Here is a 19,835-nt window from a genome sequence, read left to right as displayed (position 1 = left end):
GTGGCCTCGGGTGCATGTTCACATTGGCTCACGGCTCCCTGGGTCACGCCCTCCAGGACAAGATGGGACCTTTTGTTTGCCTTTCCCTACCCCACCACCATCTAGATTTCTGGCCGCTGATGTTCCCAGCAGCACCCCATTATACAGGAGAGTCTGGCCTAAGGTGTAGATCGGGAACAGACCCAGGGCTCCTGCACAGCCCAGCCCGGCACTTGCCACATGGCTGCACAGTGGCCCCAGGCCCATCAGCCTGCCTAGAGAGGAACAGCCAGGCTTCAGGGCAGCTGAACTCTGCGAGCGGCCATTGTTGGAAGCTGCCACTACTCCCTGGTTGCGGGAGGCAGCTGAGGCAGGACTGCTGGGGCGGGGGTGCATACCAAGCCCACTGACACACAGGTCCTTGGTGGGGAAAGTGAGAGTAAGCAGAGCTGAGCTCTTGGCTGAAAGTGACATTGAGGCCTGACACCACACCCCTCCCTGGCTTCATCAGACCAGTCCTGCTGGGACTCCCGGCTGCTCTGTCTCAACCACACAAAGCCTGGGCTGGTAGCTTGGAGGCTGAGACGTTGGTGTCCTTGGCCCTGGGGCAGACGGTGCGGGAAGGCCCAGGAAAGCTCTTGCTTTATTGAACATCTGCTGGGGGGAGGGGAGAGGCACTCTGGCACTGACTGTGCAGCCAGAGGAGCAGAAGAGAGCAGAGGGCCTTTCATTTCCAGTCCTTGAAGAATTGCTTGAAGATGGGGCTCTCACGGCCCTGGGGCAGAATCTCCACCTGCAGGGACAGTGGGAGAGAAGTTGGGCTTACAAGCTGTCGCCTTTGCCTCAGCCAGGACAGTGCAGGAGGGTGTGGGCACCAGGTCCAGGATGTAAGTCAAGGGACAAGATCACAGGGGCCTGTGACGAAGCACAGGCTAAGCCACTATTCGCATCATTGGCATTCCATATCATCATGCTGGTTCAAGTCCCAGTTGTTACACTTCCCATCCAGGTCCCTGCTAATGCACCTGGGAAAGCAGCAGAGGATGGCCCACCACATGGGGGCTCTGGATGGAGTCCCAGGCTCCTGGCTTCAGCCTGGCCCAGCCCCAGCCATTGCTATTTGGAGAGTGAACCAGCAAACCAATGACCTCTCTCTACACTTCTCTGCCCTTCAGATGAGATTGGGCATGTTCAGGGTGGTATGGCCATAGACTCTGCCTTTCAAACAAATAATCAGCAGGGGGAAAAAAACACAGCTGAGAAGAAAACATTGCTTAAAAAACTGCAAGCACAGTCTGACATGCCCCCAGTTACAGAGAAGCATGCCCCAGCTCTCCCAGGAAGGACTTGAGGACCCACCATATGGGTTTAAACAGGTGGCACCTGCCAAGGGCAACAGCCCAAGCTACCCAAACACATGCCTTACTGCCCAACATCCTCTTACAAACCTGAAAGACCGAGCAGGCTTTCTAAGCAGTGGCTGCGTTGGAGAGGGAGGCCTGACTATGCCCAACTATTCGAGTCTTCCCTGTCCTGCGTGTTTGGTCTGCCAATGTGGGAGCCCGGCGGCGACTCACCTGAGTGTTAGGCGCATACTGCATGCGGGAGATGAAGCCCTCGGCCACCTGCAGGGCCGCCTGCCGCTCCTTCTCGTTGGCTTTCCTTCCTGGGTCACAAGGGAGAGAAAAGGGGCTTCCGTAAGAGTGGGGTCCTTCTCTAGCTCCCACTCCAGTATCAGGAAAAGTCCCAGGAGTGCTGAGGGGCTCCAGGGGGTGTGAATCCCACCCCTTTTCTCCCAAACCTGCGGCTCCAAGCTCACCACCAGATGCCAAAGACACCTCAAGGAAAACCGGGGGCCTTCCTGCTGGCATCCTAGCGCAAGGCCAGGCTCCCCCACCCCCCATCAGCACCCCTTGCCTCTTGCCTCCAGTATCTGCTGTTATCAAGCCTCTTCTGCAAAAAATAACAGGACAAAGGGTGCAATTTATTATGGGTGACCTGGCTCCCACAATGCCAGCAAGCCCATGTCAACTCAATGCTGGCACTCAGGATATGCTTACAAAAACAAAGACCAAGGGACAGTATTGTGGCACAGTGAGCTAAGCTGCCATTTGCCGTGCTTACACCTCATAATGAAGAGCCAGTTCAAATCCTACTTCCTGCTTGCCTAGGAAGGTAGCAGGTGATGACCAAAAGCACTTGGGCACCTGCTACCCATGTGGGAGACCCAAATGGAGCTCCTGAGTGCTGGCTCTGGCCTGGCCAGCCTGGATGTAGTCACCATTTGAGGAGTAAACCAGGAGACAGGAGATCAATTCTCTCTGTTTCTCTCCTACTCTTTGTCACTTTGCCTTTCAAATAGATTTTTTTAAGCTTTTTTTTTTTTTTTTTAATTTAAAGGCAGATTTATAGAGAGACAGAGAAGACCTTGCATTCACTGGTTTACTCTCTGTATGACCAAAATGGTCAGAGCTGAGCCAATTCAAATCCAGGAGCCAGGAATTTCATACAGGTCTCCCATGTAGGCACAGGGGCCCAAATGTTTGGTCCATTCTCTGCTGCTTTCCCAGGCCATAAGCAGGGAGCTGGGTGGGAAATGGAGCAGCCAGGACATGAATCAGCACCCATATGGGATGCTGGCACTGCAAGATGGAGATTAGCTTGTTGAAGCATTACTCAATCTTGGGCAAAGAAAAAAAAAAGCCCACTCACAATCCATTTGCTCCTGCAGGCTGGCTGACCCTCGAATGTAAACTGTGCCCCAACTGACAGCATTTTCCCAAGAAAATAATGGTATGACCAGTACTGGTAGCTGCATCCAGGCTAGAAAAACTCCCTGAAGACCACAGGTCTAAAATTCTAAGCCATGCCCCACCGTGAGCAGCCAGACTCATAACTGCTAACTCTTCCAACAGGTCCCCTCTGGCTTCTCTTTTGGTTAACAGTCCAGTTCCTTGCTTCCCTGGGACCCTTCCTGCGCCTGGCATTGGTCTGATGGGGTGTTCTTCCTCTCGGAAGCCAGGCATCCCAACAGCACCTGTCTCCCCTCCACTCCTTACCCCTCACTAACCGGCCCAGCTGCTGCTCCCTAGCCCTCCCTTCTTCCTGTCTGCTGAGTTGAGACAGCAGTAGGAACTGCCCAATAGCAGCTGTTCCTGGTCCATAACTCCTCTTTCTTCCTGACCAGATTGGGGGGCAGGCTTTGGTTGATGACATAACTGTTTCTAATACTATGTAGTCAAGACCCTCAGATGAGAAGGATTCTTGCTTTCAAAAAGAAAGATAAGACAAGCTCAAGATGAGACAGTGTGGAACAGTGCTCCCCTGCCCCACTCCCGCCAGGGTCACGTGGAGGCTCCACCTGATGGAATCAGCAAACCATGCGGTAGTTTCTCCCCAGGGCAGCGTTTCTACAACAGTTGACATAATCTCTTGGAAAATCAAGTTCTGCAAGTTCACCCCTCCCCTCCAACCCCCACACTGCATAAAGTGATACGGTCTAAAATTTGTCCCTGAATGCAACTCAAGGCAAAATGCTAGGTTCAGGGGCTCCCAGTGACCCTGAAGGACCTGAAGTGGGCCAGGACAATGGCTCTCAAAGTGTGGCCACTGGATTCAGCAGTGAAAGTACTGCTGGATGACAGCCACACTTCATGGGCCCCACTCAGGCCTAGTGAATCAGCATTTCCAGGCAGGGGCCTTGGCAACCTGCTGGGACAAGCCGGGGTGGAACTGAGGTCCGGAACTGCTGTCCTGACCTTAAGGGAGCGAGAAGGGGCTATGAGAGACCGCAACCGGGAGCTACTGAGGCTCTTCTGCAATCAACCAAGGGAGCAGCCAGAGGCACTTGAAAAAGATAAGTCTGGCTTCCCAGTGTGGTGGCTGCCGGGAGACACGCGCACACACACACACACACAGGAACACACATGTGCATGCACACACGCATACGTGCATGCACACATGGACGCGCATGCTAGCTGCCAGGAGACACCACACCTTTCCAGATGTAGATCTTGCCGCACAGCCCATTGTCCAGCACGAAGCAATCATCTGCTACCAGCAGCTCGGGCGCAAAGGGGCTGGAATCTGCCACCTTGGTCAGGTTCATCTGTCCAGTAGCATCGGAGACCTAGGGAGCAAGGGCAGTGCCTGGATCTCACCTTCATCCCTGACACCTCAGCCCTGCCCAGCTCCCCCCTGCTCTGCATCCCTACCCTCTGCCCCACTCCAGACCTTGAATAACCAATCACAGCAACTTCTGGCCGCTCCCATCACCCACAACCACTTATAGCTAGTGCCTTGAACCCATCAGGAAAGGAGGCCCAAATTACAGACATATATGCAGGATTCAAAGAGGGAAACTTGTGGCATGGGTTGAAGGGTGGTGGTTAAACTGCCACCTGGGATGCTAGAATCCCCTGGGAGCCCAGGTTCAAGGTCCAGCTGTTCCAGTTCTGATCCACCTCCCTGCTAATGCACCTGGGAAAGCAGCGGAGGATGGCTCAGGTGTTGGGCTGTTGCACCCAAGTGAGAGACTAGATAAATTCCAAGCCTCTGCTGTTGAGACCCTGTGGGGAATAAACCAGCAAATGTCTCTCCTCGTCTCTCTCTCTCCCTCGTTCAAACAAATAAATACATCTTTAAGGAAAGCTCAGCTTTGCTTTCCACCACTCACCAAAAACTGGCTCCAAGCTGAGCACAAACCTTGCCCTTCCTGCAGCCTCCCCTCTCTGCAGCCCCACACGCACACCTGCTGTATGTGTGCTCCCGACCCTACCTGGCCCCAGGCTGGCCTGGAGCACCCACCTTATACAGAGCTGAGGCCTGGGCATTGGTCTGGTCAGCTGTGAGGTCTTCCTCGGGGTTGCCCTCCTTCAGAGGAGGTTTGGGTCCCAGCACCTGCAGGGTCAGGGTCATCTAAGTTCACAGTCATTCTTGCTGCCAAACCTCCCAAGCCACCAACCAAGCTCCTGCCTCAGTTGGGGCATACCGTATCCTTCACTGGGGTACTGGGCAGAGGGGAGTTGGGCCTGGGTCCAGCCAGGCTGCTCTTCCAATCAGAGGGGCACCTTGCCCTCAGTCACACATAAAGGCACCCAGGGACCCCTGCCACAGTCACCCCTACCCCTCTCCCAGCCACTTCCAGGCAGAGGGTCCCACCATGCCACCCAACCTTGCACCCCCCAACCTGGATCATCTCCGCAGGCTCCTCCCCGTCAGTGACGATTTCCACCTGGGCCTTGCCCTGCCGCTCGCTGTCCCGGATGGCCAGGGCCAAGTCCCTGGCTTTGTTACGCTCCAGGATGTTGGACTTGCCACCACACCAGGCAAAGATGTTCTGCAGAAGGTGGGGTGAGGCGGAGGGTGGTGAGTGGTCAAAGCCAGTGACTTACCACTCAGTGCCCCTCCCACACAGGCAGCTCAAGGAATGGCCATGACAGCGCCACCCGCTCTTACCTCTCCTCCTCTTTGATTTTTCTCCACCTCACTCATTGCTGTGCATTGAAATATTACCCTGTATGTCCCCCTATGTTGCATAGAGCTTACTGACCCAGCAGCTGAAACATAGGCTGGCTTGGGGTCTGAATGTTTTGTTCTGCTTTATTCAGGCACAAAGTGAATGCTTCTTGAATGAATGAGTGAACAAATGCCATGCAAGTAGAGCCCTCTCTCCTCTCCTGAAGGCAATGGGAGGTGTGCTCCTGGTCCCCACTTCCCTTCCTCCTGGGTTGACCTTCCCACCCCCAACAATCAGCCCACAACCTCCCACAGACAGAAAGTGAACGTCCTCCTGACCCAGTCCCAGCTTCCCCAGCCATTTTTATGGCCACTGCCTCTGGCTCAGGTCCCCAGTCAACGTGGACCCCTCCCTGCTACCCATAACCTTCCCCGCCGCTGTGCCACACCTGTTCCAAAGGTTCTGACCCAATAGCCACCTGGCTTCAGCTCAGGCGAGAGGGCCCCCTCCCTGCACCCAGCTTCCCAGCATATGGCTGCCACCCTCCTTCAAGCCCCCGTACCCCCTCAGTGGCCAGCCCAGGACCAACTGCGGTGGTCCTAACGCTGCCTCAGCAAGGTCATCATAGACGCACTGAATGAACAAGTGGAATGAACGAACGAATGAATGATGGTCTGGCAGGCAGGCAGCTCACTCACAGCCACAATGACTTCCCAGAAGCTTTGAGAAGCAGGAAGTGAGCTCCAGAGGTGTCAAGGCCAGGTGAGGCCTCAGCAAGGCCAGCTTGTGTCCTGACACACAGTTGTAACTCCACACCTGTGGATCCAATAACCACAGACCAGAAACCTTCAGAAAAACAATTCAGTCTGCACTAACCATGCATAGGCTTCCTTTCCTTGTCGTTATTCCCTAAATACTACAGTAGAGTAATTATTGCCATCACATCTACACTACATTAGAAATCAGAACCCATCCAGGGAGGCCAAATCTGTGGCATAGTGAGTTAAGCTGCCACCTGGAACGTGGGTGTCCCCTATAGGTGCTGGTTCAAGTCTTAGCTGCTTCATTTCCCATCCTGCTCCCTGCTAATGTGCCTAAGAAAGCAGCACGTGATGGTCCAAGTATTTAAGCCACTATACCCACGAGGGAGTCCTAGATGAAGTTCCAGGCACCTGGCTTTGGCCTGGCCCAGTCCTAGCGAGTGCAGCCATTTGGGAAGAATACCAGTAAGTGAAAGATCTCTCTCTCTCTTCCCCCTTCCCTTTCTCTCTGTAATTCTACATTTCAAGTAAGTATTTTTCTTTAAAAAGATGCCTTTTGGGGAAGGCTTGAAGTACGCAAGAAGACAGGTGGTATGCAAACATTATGGCACCTTGTATAAAGGACTTGGGTGGGGGAGTAGTTTCGGAACCCACCACCCATACATGTCCAGGGAGGAGCGTGCAGGGCATCAGCTTTTTCTCGTCTCTCCCAGCCTGTTAAAGGACAGTGGTCACACACAGCTCTCAGTGCGGCCTGGCTTGCCTACCTGGCCCAGGTCGAGGATGAAGCAGTCACCGGTGTTGAAGCTGTCCCAGGCAAGTGGCCGCTCGGTGGCACGGATGTTCTTCTTACCCTTCACCTGGTACAGTTTCTTGATGGCAGCCGGGGCGGCCCCCAGGGAGGTCTTGTGAAAAGCCGATTCCACACCCCCTTCCTGTAGCACAGACAGCTCGTCTGAGTATACTGTTGGGGACCCCCATGCCAGCCTGGGGACCCCGGGATAGCTGTGTCTTGAGGGGGCAGGAACTAGCCAGAGTGGGGCAAGAGGAGGGGGATGCTAGGAGGCAGGCTCTGACCTGGTACTTGAGGCCGCGTGGGAAGTAGCTCATGAAGAGGTCGGACTCATTGCCTTGCACCTCGCGGTGCTGCACGGGCCGCTCCCCAAGCTGGGTGTTGAGATGCACAGCCAGCACGGCACAGGCGCCCTGCTCGTCCCGAGATGACTGCTGGCCTGGGACAGGTGCAAGTGGCAGGGCCAGCCCCGGGAGACCCATGGCAGCACCAGCCCCTCCCACTCACCCCAGCCCTCCGCCTGCTTACCGATCCACAGGTGCAGGTGGGAAACCTCTTCCGGGCCATTGTGCAGCACCAGGTAGGAGTCCCCAGAGAAGAAGACGCCCTGATTCTCCCGCGCCACAGGCACCGGCTTCAGCTTCTCCACCCGCCAAATGTGCAGGCCTGGATCCTGCACCGAGGCTGGAAATGGAGAGCTGCCGACGGCAAGGGAGAGGGTTGGTGGTCGCAGGGCCCATGGGGGGCTAGGCCTGGGACAAGGAAGGACTAAAGCAGGACAGAGGTTGGGAGTGAAGCAGGCTGGAGGGTGGGGAGGAGGCACGACACTGAGCTTACCTCTGGGGGGTGGGAGTGTACATGTCGGTCCCAGATCTGTAGAGAGAAGAGGGTGTTATTGCTGCACGCATCCTAGCAACACGCATCTTGTCATGCTGGTCTGGGGATGACATCCAGGGGGCCAAGGCCTTTCACCTTCACACACTGCATCATCAGCAGGAGCCTAGTTAAGGGCACTTATTCCTGGTCCCATGATGCAGACAAAGAAAGGGGGCTCAGAGTTCGAGTCCAAGGTCACACAACTGGTAAGCGGCATGAGGATATCAGATCTGTGACCCTAGGCCAGGGTCTTTACTGGACTCTGACCTGGCTGTCATATCTGTTTTCTATTCCTCACCTCCTGGCTCTGGGATTGCACAAGCCTGGGACACAGCTCTCTAAGCAATAACTGCATACATTCAAATTAATGTAAACTTAATTGCTCATTAAAAGTAATGACTTGGGCTTCCACCCTAAGAAAGGTAATTATAAGAGCCTGTGGCATCTGGTAGATGAAGATACCTCTTGCCACATGGCCATCCCACAGTAGAGGGCCTGGCTGGAGTCCCAGCTGCTCCCTGCTTCTCATCCAGCTTCCTGCTGAGGTGCCTGGGAAGGCAGCATATGACGGCCCTGCCACCCAATGGGAGACCAGAAAGGAGTTCCTGCCTACTGCTGCCAGCCAGCCCAGGCCCAGCTGCCGAGGGCATCTGGGAATAAACCAGCAGAGAGAAGCACGGGCTTATTTTTTATTCTAGCTGTTGTTCTGCCTTTCAAATAAATAAATCTTCATTTTTTTCTAATGTTCAAAAGGGGCTAGTGTTGCAGCACAGCAAGCTAAGCAGTTGCATGTAGTGCTCACATTCCCTTATCAGAGTGCTGGTTCAATTCCCAGTGACACCACCTCAGAGTCAGCTCCCTGCTAAGGCAGTGGAAGATGGCCCGGGTGTCTGGACTTGGATGGTGTTTCTGGCTCCTGAATTCTGCTTAGCCAACCCCCAGCTGTTGTGGCTATATGAGGTGTGAACCAGCAGATGGAAGATCTCCTTTATTTTTAGTTTTTTTAATATATTTTTTTAAGAATAATTTTTTATTGGAAAGGTGGATATACAGAGAGGAGGAGAGACAGAGAGGAAGATCTTCCGTCTGATGGTTCACTCCCCAAGCGGCCGCAACAGCTGGAGCTGAGCCGATCTGAAGCCAGGAGCTGCAGCGTCCCAAGGCTTTGGGCCGTCCTCGACTGCTTTCCCAGGCCACAAGCAGGGAGCTGGATGGGAAGCAGGGCCGCCGGGATTAGAACTGGTGCCCGTATGGGATCCTGGCGCGTGCAAGGCGAGGACCTTAACCACTACACTATCTTGCCGGGCCCTGGAAGATCTCCTTTTTTTTCTTTCTTTTTAAAGATGTATTTGTTTTATTGGAAAGGCAGATACAGAGAGAAAGAAAAACAAAAACAGAAAGATCACTGGTTCATTCCCCAGGGGCTGCAATGACCAGAGTTGAGACAATCTGAAGCCAGGAGCCAGGAGCTTCTTCCAGGTCTCTCAACGTGAGTGCAGTCAAGCTGTCCTTGACTGCTTTCCCAGGCCCCAAGCAGTGAACTGGATGGGAAGTGGAGCAGCCGGGACATGAACCGGTGCCCATATGGGATCCTGGCACTTTGCAAAAAGAGAGGATTAGCCAATTGAGCTACTGTGTTGGGCCCATTGCTGCCTTTCAAATAAATAGATCTTTTAAAAAAAAAAAAGTTCTTTTTTCTTCAGGAAGTGTAGCCACTATGGCTTCTCTCACTACTTTTCATGTTTCTTTTTTTGGCTTAAAATGCAGAGACCACATTTCCACAAGTACTTCAAGACTGTGCTGTGCCTTCTCCATCCAAAAGAGTTTTTCTAAGATGAGGCTTGGGTGCTTGAGGGCGAAAACGCACGTGGACACCCAAAGCAGATCCTTGGGGCGGGGAGGGGGAAGAACTGTCTGTCTCGAAGAGATCTGAGTGTGAACAGGAGCTAAGGGGACGCAGGTCACCAACAGGGATGTGAATCCTGACTTTGTTATTCCAGACGTGCAGACTGGAAGGCACTGGGCCCCACCCCACGCTTCCCTAAAGCCAGAAGCAGCGGGTGCGGAGTGGGGCTGGGGAAAGGAAGGGGGAATGGTTGGGGGGTGCCGGAGGAGGGAAACCACGGATTCTCCCTCCCACACAGATCATATGCTCTGCCCACATCCCCTGCAAGGGACAGCCCAGTGGTGACTCAGGTCTGGGGAGGTGGGGAGGGAGGCGTGACAAACCTCGGGAGGGGCAGTGGGTTGGCTCTGAGGCTACAGTGAGGGGCCGCCAACTTCACTTTTCCCCACATGGCTGGGATGGGAGTGCAGACCCAACTTCAGAAGCAGGTGGCCTGCACCGCCCAGCTGCTGTGTACAGGGCTTTCCCAAAGGGTGGCAGTGGGGGGTGTGGGGTCACTGCCTTCTCCTTCATTGGGACCTTATAAAAATTGAGGTCGGGTCTGGTGCAGTAGCCTAGTGGCTAAATTCCTCGCCTTGCACACGCTGTGATCCCACATGAGTGCCAGTTCTAATCCTGGCTGCTCCGCTTCCCATCCAGCTCCCTGCTTGTGCCTGTGGCCTGGGGAAGCAGTCAAGGACAGCCCAAGGCCTTGGGATCCTGCACCCGTGGGGGAGACCCAGAGGAGGCTGCTGGTTCCTGGCTTCAGATTGACCTAGCTCCAGTCATTGTGGCCAGTGCAGTGAACCAGCGGACGGAAGATCTTTCTGTCTCTCCTCCCTGTATATCTGCCTTTCCAATAAAAATAAACAAATATTTAAAACAAAAACAAGGTCTTCTTTTGGCTGGGCTCTGGACTTGCTCCTAGTGTGTGTCCACGTAAAATCCAGTTTCAGCAACAAAGCCCTGCTGAGGCTGAGTCAGAGCCTCCCATCCTGGACGTCAGGTTCGCTTATCAGCTTCCCCACCCTCCTCCAGGACCTCCAGGCCTGGCCCCAGGGAAGGGCTGATCTTCCTGCCCTGCCTTCAGCAAGAATCCTGATGGGTCAGGTTGACCAGAACTCCGCCAACTCCTGCCACCACTACACGCCCATTCATCGCCTGTCAAGGGGCTTGGTCCTGGGGAGGCTGGGGTGATGGTGCCCAGGGTTTAAGGGGGCAGCAGGAAGACACCATGAAGCAGGGAGTCACACGCTCAAGCCCAGGGACAGGAACTTGGCAGAACTGCATATGTCGCCGCTCAGAGATCTCTGCCCTTATCGGGTCCGCTCGGCATGTGACAGCCCACAGCCCCTGCCCCCGCACCGGCCTTCCACCTGCACCCCACACTTAGAAGACTCTTGTGATGTCTTCCCACTCTCTTCCGCAAGTTCCCCCTTTTTCTGCTTTAGCAACAGGTCTGATCATGTATAGTTATAAGCTCCCACTTTCCTAGGAAAGCAAGCCCGGCGTGAGCCTGGCTCCAGCCCAAACTCCTTTCAGCAGCATTTCTGCCTATCAGCTCCCTCCTGCTGAACCTGACCCACACAAACCTGTCCCAGGCCCCTGAGCCAGGAGCCAGAGCTGGGCGTTACTGCTGACTTGGCTACCCTGTAACATGCTTTCTCTGGCTTTCTGAGGCACGTGGACAGACTCATCTTGGTTGGTTCACATCCCCACCTCTCAACACACATGTGTAAACTCACAGTGCCCAAATCCCAACTGGAGTATTCTCCCATTCTCCTCCTCTTCCTCAGCACCCCGTGTTGGGGACCTCGCCTGTTCATGAGGCAGCCCCTTCTGTGTTTTTCTGCTCTGCCACAGCAGCGCATGACAAACCTGCCCATGACCCTAGCCTGGAAGGGCCTGCTGTATAAGAAGTGTGTTTAGCCTCTCTGGATCTAGCTGGACCCTCACACCCCGACTTCTAGGATACCCCAGGATTGCAACAGGCTGGGACTGCAACAGCTCCTGAAGGGGCGCATAGGGGCTCATTAGACTTTCACAGCCTCAGGCATGCCCTGCTGATGTGGCCCTGTCTCCTTTACAGCTCAGTCATTACAAAGAGATAGTAACAGTTCTCTGGTTGTTCCCTAAATGCCCTTCACAGCCAGGGCTGGTCAGGTGGAAGCCAGAAGCAGAATATCCAATCAGGGTTTTCCCCCATGGTGGCGGGGGTCCAAGCACCTGGGGCGTTACCTGCACATTAGCAGGAAGTGGAAATCAGCACTCCAATATGAGAATGTGGGGGCATCCCAACAGCTGTCCCGACCACCTGCCCCCTGGCCTGTATGAGGCCACGCAGAGGGACACTGTCATGTACATCATGAAGCAAATGTCTGACGGCTGTCAGAGTGGTACCATCGTGCCGGCACGGTGATCCCTGTCCTTAGACCCTGGCCCCAGCTCCCTTCCCTGCGTGGGCCCTGTTTGCCCTTAGCAGGATGAAATAACATCTATCCTTCTCCTGGACAAAGGGTGCAGAGGAGTGGCAGCACAGGAAGCTACACGGGCCACCGCCCCTCGGCCCCCACACCTGGACTGTGGTCAGTTCTCAGGGGCTTGGACCACTGGGTCTCCTCCCTTCCCTGTGGTCCTCTTTTTGCCTCCCTCACCCTACCTAGACCAGCCAGACCAGATTTTCCTCAGCTTGGATCTTGTTCAGTGTACTCTGTCAAATGGCCAGGCATGGCCCACCCGCTCCCCTACTCCTCCATTCCAGAATCCACCTCTAGGCCGGCCCAGAGCCTTCTGAAGGCCTGGAGCTCCCGCACGGAAGCTAGGCCCTCCTGCCTGTTTGGCTCGGGTACCACCCATCCTCCCGGAGAACATACCTGGAACCTAGCCTGAGACGCCAGGGACAGCAGGCTGCGGAGCGCCGCGCCCGGCTTGGTTTCTGCACTTCGGCAGCCAGGCCTGCTCCCAGGGGCCACTGCCCAGGCCCAGACTCCACTGACACTTTCCCACACTCTCCTCTTCCTTCCTCCCACTCTGCCTCTCTCAGCTCCTCTTCCTCCAGTCAGCCCCACCCTGGCTTCTCACTTCCCTCTTACTCCTCCAGGCTACCCCACCCACCTGCCACACCCTGAGCGGGGGCTGCCGCCAAGCCAGCTACTCCCTGGGGCCCACCTGGGAGGCTGGAGGTCCACCTCAGCCTAAAGCCACCCTGGATGCCAGCTGAGGCTGGGACTGGCCAGTAAAGCCGTTCGTTCCACTCACCAGCTCCAGCAGGCGTCTGCACAGCCCTGGCTGCTGTAACTGCGACAGTCACAAGTCCTGGGCGGGGTCACCAGCTTCTAGCTTCCCACCACTTTTTCCTCCTCCCACTGCTCCTGTCTTGAATGCAGGCCTTTGATTCTCCTTAAACCTCTCTGCTGAGGGCATGGCAGGAAGTCTCTGCAGCTCACCCTATGGCCAGCTGGGGCGCACATTGCCCGTTTGGCCACAGTCTGGCCACTGGGCACTCTGACTCATGCCAATGGAAACACAGTTCAGATAGGCCCCCTAGGGTGGCCACCCCTCCCACTCCAGAGCCCAGGAGTTAGTCCTGACAGCCTGAGACTGCCCATGGTCACAAACGGGGAGGGTAGACCTTGTAGGGCTGTAAAGAAATGAGCATTGAGCTTCACAGCCACACGCTCTGGCCCCTGTGCCCCGAGTCCCAGCCTGTTGTTGAGACAAGACCCGGCCCCCAGACCAGAGCAGTGGAAGGAAATCTGGTATAAGGCCTCCCATGGAGCAGACCTTCAAAGCAAACCTCATTATTTGACCATCCGGGAAAGCATGAAGAAAACAGAGTGCCCGATAGCTGTAGCTCTCTCAGGATGAAATCAGTCTGTGCTAAATGTGTCATTAAGGCAAGAAGGGAAGTGAAATGTTCTCCCTAGAGAACACACAGCTTGTAGCAGCCACCCAAGCGTCTCCACCACCAGACTGTCAACTTCCGAAACCAAATGGGCCAGTGGGGACCCCAGGGGGCACTTCCAGCCCATGGGGCACCAGGGAACTTGGTAGAATGGTTGAGAGTTGGACAATCTGGGCATCCCCTGTGGGAGCTGGTGCCAGTTCTGGCTGCTCCACTTTCAATCCAGCTCCCTGCTGGTGGCCTGGGAGGAACTGTAGATGTTTCAAGCGCTTGCACCCTGCCACCCATATGGGAGACCTAGAAAAAGCTCCAGGCTGCTTGCTGACTTAAGCCTGGCCCAGCTCCAGTCAAGGGGCCATCTGGGGCGTGAACCAGTGGGTGGAAGATCTCTCCATGTCTCCCTCTCTAACTGTTGAAGAAATATATCAATAAATCTTAAGTAAAGGAGGGAGTGGCTTGGACAGTTTGACTGCTTACCAGCTGCACTTTAGAATGCCAGCAACTCCTCCCCGTGAGGCCTCTGTGTATGATCTGTAAAATGGGTGCACAGACAAATGTGAAGATGAAATGAATGATCCAACAACGGGTGCCCAATGAATCCGACTTCCTTCTCTTCTGGGTTTTGGCTGCTCACCTGGCAGACAACTCAGTACCTGGGGACCTGTGTCACCCAGTCCTTGCCCCTCCTCCTGGCTGCGAGTTTAGCCAGGGAAAGGCAAGCTAAACCACAGCCCAGTCTCCTGCTGCAGCCACATCTTCCGCGGCCCAGCCCCTGGGAGGCGAGGCCAATGGATTCCTTTCCTGTCCAGGCAGCACCCGGATGCGGATGGCTCTCAGCTCCTGACTCTCTGCACCCACGGAGGGCACGGGCATGAATGGGAATCTGTTCCCACACTGGAGCCTCCCAGGCCAAGGAGGCCCCAGCGCCACGAGGGAGGGAGGCGGAGCCGGTGGAGAGGAAGAGGTTTGCAAATGAGCAGCAACCCCCCAAAAAAGCAGGTAACTCTCTCTAGCCCGCGTCTGAAGAAGGAGCTGCTAACTCAACCGCAGAGCCTCCTTCTCAGCAGAACCACACGCTTCTCCCCCAGCAGTGTTTCCCAAATGCAAACAAAAACATCCCCCTCAGCACGGACCCAGCCTCTTCCGCCCCCAAGAGATGGGGCGCTCCCAGCGGCAGCCGCCACGTGCAGGGAGAGAGCAAGGCGACAGAGGACCCCCAAACCCTGACCCCCGCCTCGGCGCCCTCCGAGAGCGCGCTGTACTTGCCTGCAAGCCCCGTCCTGGCTCTGGCCGCGGTTTGGGCAGCCGCCGCCCGTCCTCGCCCTCGTTCCGCCCTTGCCCCTGGGGTGAGCGGCAGAAACCGCTGGAGTGAGTCACAGGGAAGGGCTCTGAGCTGGCAATTCTAGGACCCGAGAAAGAGGTAGAGCTGGGGGCTCACGGAGCAGGGGAGGCCGAGGACAGCCTTGCCATGCCGGAAGCTGCAAGCTCATAGGATTCACCTCTCACTAGCCCCTAGCTGGGCCTCGAGGACGCTTCCCACCTCAGGCTGACACCTGCCTAGATGAAGAAGCTCAGACAGGCCTAGAAGGCGCCCAGCTATCACGCTGCTAGTTCAGATTCTAACCCAGGCCAGCCTCACCTGCAACACCGCACCTTCTCCAAGTTCACAGGAAAGGGGCCGGCCAGAGTCTGCCCTGGCCCCGACCCAGGCCTTTCGGTCAGGCCGATGTCCACACTTCCCCTAACACTGTCAGCTGACACAGAACCAGGCTGTGGCCTTGGACTACTGTGGTTGTGGGGACCTTTTTCATTTCTTGCGCAGTCTCATGGAAAGGTCCAACCAGAATGAGTGAGTTTGAGGCCCAAGCATTGGGGCCTGGAGCAGCAGAAAACAATCCAAGCCCTACCCATCTGGTCTGCCTAGAATGACCACATCCCACTGGGGCTGTGTGTGTTCTCACCATGCGGTGCTCCCTACAGGCCCAATTCAACACACTCCTTTTCTCATAATGTGCCACCAGGCTCTCCGGACCATCTGGTCTACCCCTCATGGGGCAAACTTAGCAGTGACACTCTACAGTAGCAAAGGTGATTTTACATCCTGGAGCAGCCTGGGAGGCCCCTGGCTGGCCCCCAGACTGCTGGCCCTAGCAGGCCTAGTCCTCCCAGAGCCTTCACATTTCTGAGGTCGGTTACAACGACAAAATACACCAATCAGGGGCGTAGAGTTCAATGAGTTTTGACATAGGCAGCACCCATGGAACCCACATCCTCCCCCAGATACAAAACTCCCACTACCCCAGAAAGTTCTCTCGCCACTGCGTTTCATGGTCTGCTACCCCCCAGACCCCACGAACGCCTCTAGCCCGGGGCCTGTCTCCAGCCTCTGCATTCAGCACAGCACACAGCAGATGGCAGGCCCTCAGAATATTCCTGAACGCATCTGCAGATTACAGAGCACTTCCGCACAATCCAAGACTGCTCCAGTCTCTGATAGTGTTCCAAGGCTCTCCTGGGAAGCAGGAGCAGCTTGTGGGGGGCGGTGGGGGGACACGGTGAGAGGACCTGCCAGAGGCTCTTTCGAAAGAATGAAGGCCTGGACACGTGCAAGGTGCTTGCCCCAAGACTATGAAGACACCCCGACTTCCAGGATGAACATGTGGTTCAGATAAACCAGCCGGAAGGCACCAGACCTTGATTTTTGCACAGACGTGGCTCCTGACGCATGGGGCATGCCTGGAGCCGCAGGCGGTGTCTACCTTCCTGCTTCCGTCCACAGATCAGAGCACACCCTGATTTCTGGTTCGAGAACTTCCTGAAATGGCTCTCCCCAGCGAGTTCCCCATCTGGCTTCTAACTGCCTGCCAGGTGCTCCTCTCAGGCCTTTCGTTCCTCAGGTACAAGAGGAACGACTGGACCAGCAGTGTCTCTTTGCAGGACTCCAACTGACATGGGCAGCCCAGACTGAGCTATTGCCTGGTCTCCTTGCAAGGGACTGCTTAAGGATCTATTGGCAATATTTAACAATTCCAACAGCAAAATCCCCTTTCTGTTCATTCCAAGCCTTGACTCAGCCTTTCTCTGGCCATTAAACTTGATCTACAATTTAACTTTGTTTAAGATTTATTTACAGGGCCAGTGCTGTGGCACAGCAGGCAAAGCCTCCACCTGCAGCATCAATATTTCATACAAGTGCTGGTTCGAGTTCCGGCTGCTCCAGCTGGGATTTCTGCTCCAGTTTCCTGCTAACGTGCCTGAGAAAGCGGGGCCCTACATACCTTCTTTTAAAAACCTCAGAGGCAGACTTCTGGCACGCAGTTAAGCCACCACTTGGGATCCTGTCAGAGTGCCTGGGTTGGAGTCCGACTGTGCTCTTTATCTCAATTCCTGCTCATAGGCACAGGTCACGACTCAACGAATTGGGTCCCTGGGGCCAGCGCAGTGGTCCAGCAGGCTAATCCTCTGCCCTGTGTACCAGAATGTCATATGGACACTCATTCATGTCCCAGATACTCCACTTCCAGTCCAGCTCTCTGTTGCGGCCTGGGAAAGCAGTAGAGGATGGTTTAAAGCCTTGGGAATCCTGCTCCCATGTGGGGGAACCAGAAGAAGCTCCTGGCTTTGGGTCGGCTCGGCTCCAGCCGTTGCAGCCATTTGGGGAGTGAATCAGCAGACAGAAGACTTCTCTGCCTCTCCTCCTCGCTGTAAAATCTGCCTTTCCAGTAAAAAGAAATAAATCTTAAAAAAAAAAAAAATATGCAGTTTGCATGGAGGATGGCCCCAGAGCATGGTTGGAGTCCCCTAAGCTAAAAGGGATCTAAATTCCCACTTCCATCCAGTGATGCTAATCGCATACTCGGTCCCTAATAAACTCACCCTAACTAGGAAGTCTTGCAGTTACAGGATGTTGCTTGGTCACAGTCCACATTATGAGGCTGCCAGTCTGCTGCTAGTCTCCCAACTCAAAAGCGGCTGCTCTTATAGGTGAACCGCTCACATGCCCACGGCTGCTGACAGCCTGTATTATGGTGTGTTCAATGACTAACTGTTCACAGTCCCCGATCTCCTGGGTTCACTCACCACTGTGTCAGTTTGTTGCAAAATAATTATAGGCTCACAAAGGTGCATATATAGTATGGGAGACTTCATTATATACTACAATTTCAAGGAATCAAAAAGATGCTAAATTGGGGCAGGTGTACTGAGTTTGCAATTTCTCTGTTACTCCACCTTTCAAATAAAAAATAAAATAAATCCTACAAAACAAAAATACTAAGTGGGGCTGGCATGATGCCTGAACAGGCTAATCCTCCACCTTCAAGCATAGCATCCCATACGGGTACTAGCTCCTGTTACTTCTCCACTTGCCATCCAGCTCCCTGCTTGTGGCCTGGGAAAGCAGCAGAGGATGGCTCAAAGTCTCGGTTACCTGCACCGGCCTGGGAGACCTGGAAGAAGCTCTTGGCTCCTGGACCACCCCAATCCTAGCCTTCTTTTGTTATGGCCACAGCTCGCCTTAAGCACCCCTCCAGACCCAGCTTTCCTGTGGCAAACAAGCAATGAGCATATGTCCTCCGGGACCAAGCCCCTATAAACTATAAACCCGCTGGCAGCGGGGCGGGAGCAGAAGACCCCCAGGCCACCACTGACCTGGGGACACCCAAGGCAACACGCACGCACACGCAAGCACACTCTCGCGAGCGCTCTGCAGTCCTGGCGCCGGTCTCACTAACTACAAATCCCAGCAGGCTGCGGGTCTGGGGTTGCAAACCCGACGCTCAGAGATGCCCCGGGCGGGTGGGGCTCCCCACCTCTGTCCACGCTGCTCCACTCTGCAGCGGGACACAGGACCCTTTCCTCCGAGAACCCAAACAGGCCGGGGCGCCGGACCGGCAGGGTGGGTGGGGCTTGGGTTCACCGTCTAGCACGGATTCCCCAGGCGAGCGCTTGCTCGTCCTTCCTCCATCCCCGGGAGCAAGCTAACCTTCCGGGGCCCGAAGCGGGGTTAGAGCCAGAAGGACGCCGTACAAGGCCGGGTCCTCCAGGGCTGACCTGTGGAGTGGCACAGGCGACAGTTCTGCGTGGCTGAGCCAAGATGGAGGATAGGGGCGGGGGTGGGGGGGTGCCAGGTAATACCATCAGGGACTTGTCCCTCAGCGTCCTTTCTCGGCTTATACCTCAGGACCCAGTGTGGAACACTTGTTTGTTCCCATCTCCCCCAGCTGCCCCAGGAGGGACTTACCCTAAGGCTTCGGGGCCAGCCCAGCCTGCTCGATGCCCAGAGCCCTGCAGTCTCTCCGGAAGCCTCTGCTCAGCTTGTTTCTGGTTCCCAGGTGGGGATTCAGGTTACATCTGTCTCAGGAGCAGTGACACCACCTTGCCTGGGAACACCTTGGACTTTGTCTCCTGCCCCATTTGCAGCTGTTGCATACTCCCTGATCTGGTCTTAGACAACCACATCCCTCATCAGCTAGCAGGTGGGAGAGTACCTAGTCTGCGGAAGTGTAACCATGATCCTGTAACATCTGATTGTCCTTGGGATGGGTCAAGAGCAGCTGCATCCTGAAAATGTTAGTATTTATTTTTTGTTGGAAAGGAATATTTACAGAGAGAAGGAGAGACTGAGAGAGTACACTTCTGTTCACTGTCTCACTCCCCCAAGTGGCCAAAATGGCTGGCTCTTAGCCAATCCGAAGCCAAGAACCAGGAGCCTCTTCTGGGTCTTCCATGTAGATGCAGGGTCCCAAGGATTTGAGCCATCCTCTACTGCTTTCCTAGGCCACAAGCAGGGAGCTGGATGGGAAGTGGAGCAGCCAGGACATGAACCAGCACCCGTATAGGATGCTATGCTTGAAACAATCAGCTGCAGAAGTGATCTTCAAAGCTGATTGCTAGGTTAACTCTCGGTGGCAAGGGTGGGTTCTAAAGTGCTCCTTTTTCCCCTTGGGAAATTCATTAGGGCTTCTTTTCTGGACTGTTTCACTTCAGACGGCCAGCCCTGTGCTGAGTGCCTCTGCTATCCCTGGAGATGAGAGATAAATGCCATAGAAACTTGGAGACAGCCTTCGTGTCAGTCCCAGGCTCCTTCATCAGAGCCCTGTTTCCTAGGACTAGGAATCTTCACATTTAAAAATGAGCTTCTGGGCCTGGTACAATGACTCAGTGGCTAAATCCTCCTC

The 19,835-nt window shown here is 55.0% G+C and overlaps 1 protein-coding gene across 3 annotated transcripts; it reads right to left on the bottom strand.

Moving 5' to 3' along the window:
- Window positions 1-596: 596 nt before the first annotated feature.
- On the bottom strand, window positions 597-14,202 carry CAPG (capping actin protein, gelsolin like). Of its 3 annotated transcripts, none has more exons than XM_058667686.1 (10): window positions 14,134-14,202; window positions 7,829-7,864; window positions 7,520-7,689; window positions 7,276-7,430; window positions 6,966-7,133; window positions 5,168-5,317; window positions 4,786-4,878; window positions 3,976-4,108; window positions 1,557-1,645; window positions 597-772 (listed from the first exon to the last, which is right to left on the bottom strand). In XM_058667686.1, the coding sequence occupies exons 2-10, from the start codon at window positions 7,849-7,851 to the stop codon at window positions 707-709; spliced, it is 1,047 nt and encodes a 348-aa protein (XP_058523669.1). In that variant the 5' UTR covers window positions 7,852-7,864; window positions 14,134-14,202; the 3' UTR covers window positions 597-706. The 3 variants fall into 3 exon arrangements, with proteins under 3 accessions (XP_058523669.1, XP_058523670.1, XP_058523671.1); XM_058667687.1 differs by lacking the exon at window positions 14,134-14,202 and adding an exon at window positions 13,011-13,145; XM_058667688.1 differs by lacking the exon at window positions 14,134-14,202 and adding an exon at window positions 12,626-12,779.
- Between the last annotated feature and the right edge of the window lie 5,633 nt (window positions 14,203-19,835).

The sequence above is a fragment of the Ochotona princeps genome, chromosome 8, assembly GCF_030435755.1.
Source record: "Ochotona princeps isolate mOchPri1 chromosome 8, mOchPri1.hap1, whole genome shotgun sequence".
NCBI classification, from domain to species: Eukaryota; Metazoa; Chordata; class Mammalia; order Lagomorpha; family Ochotonidae; genus Ochotona; species Ochotona princeps.
Note: the sequence above shows the minus strand (reverse complement) of the source record. Positions and strands in the feature narration are given on the sequence as shown.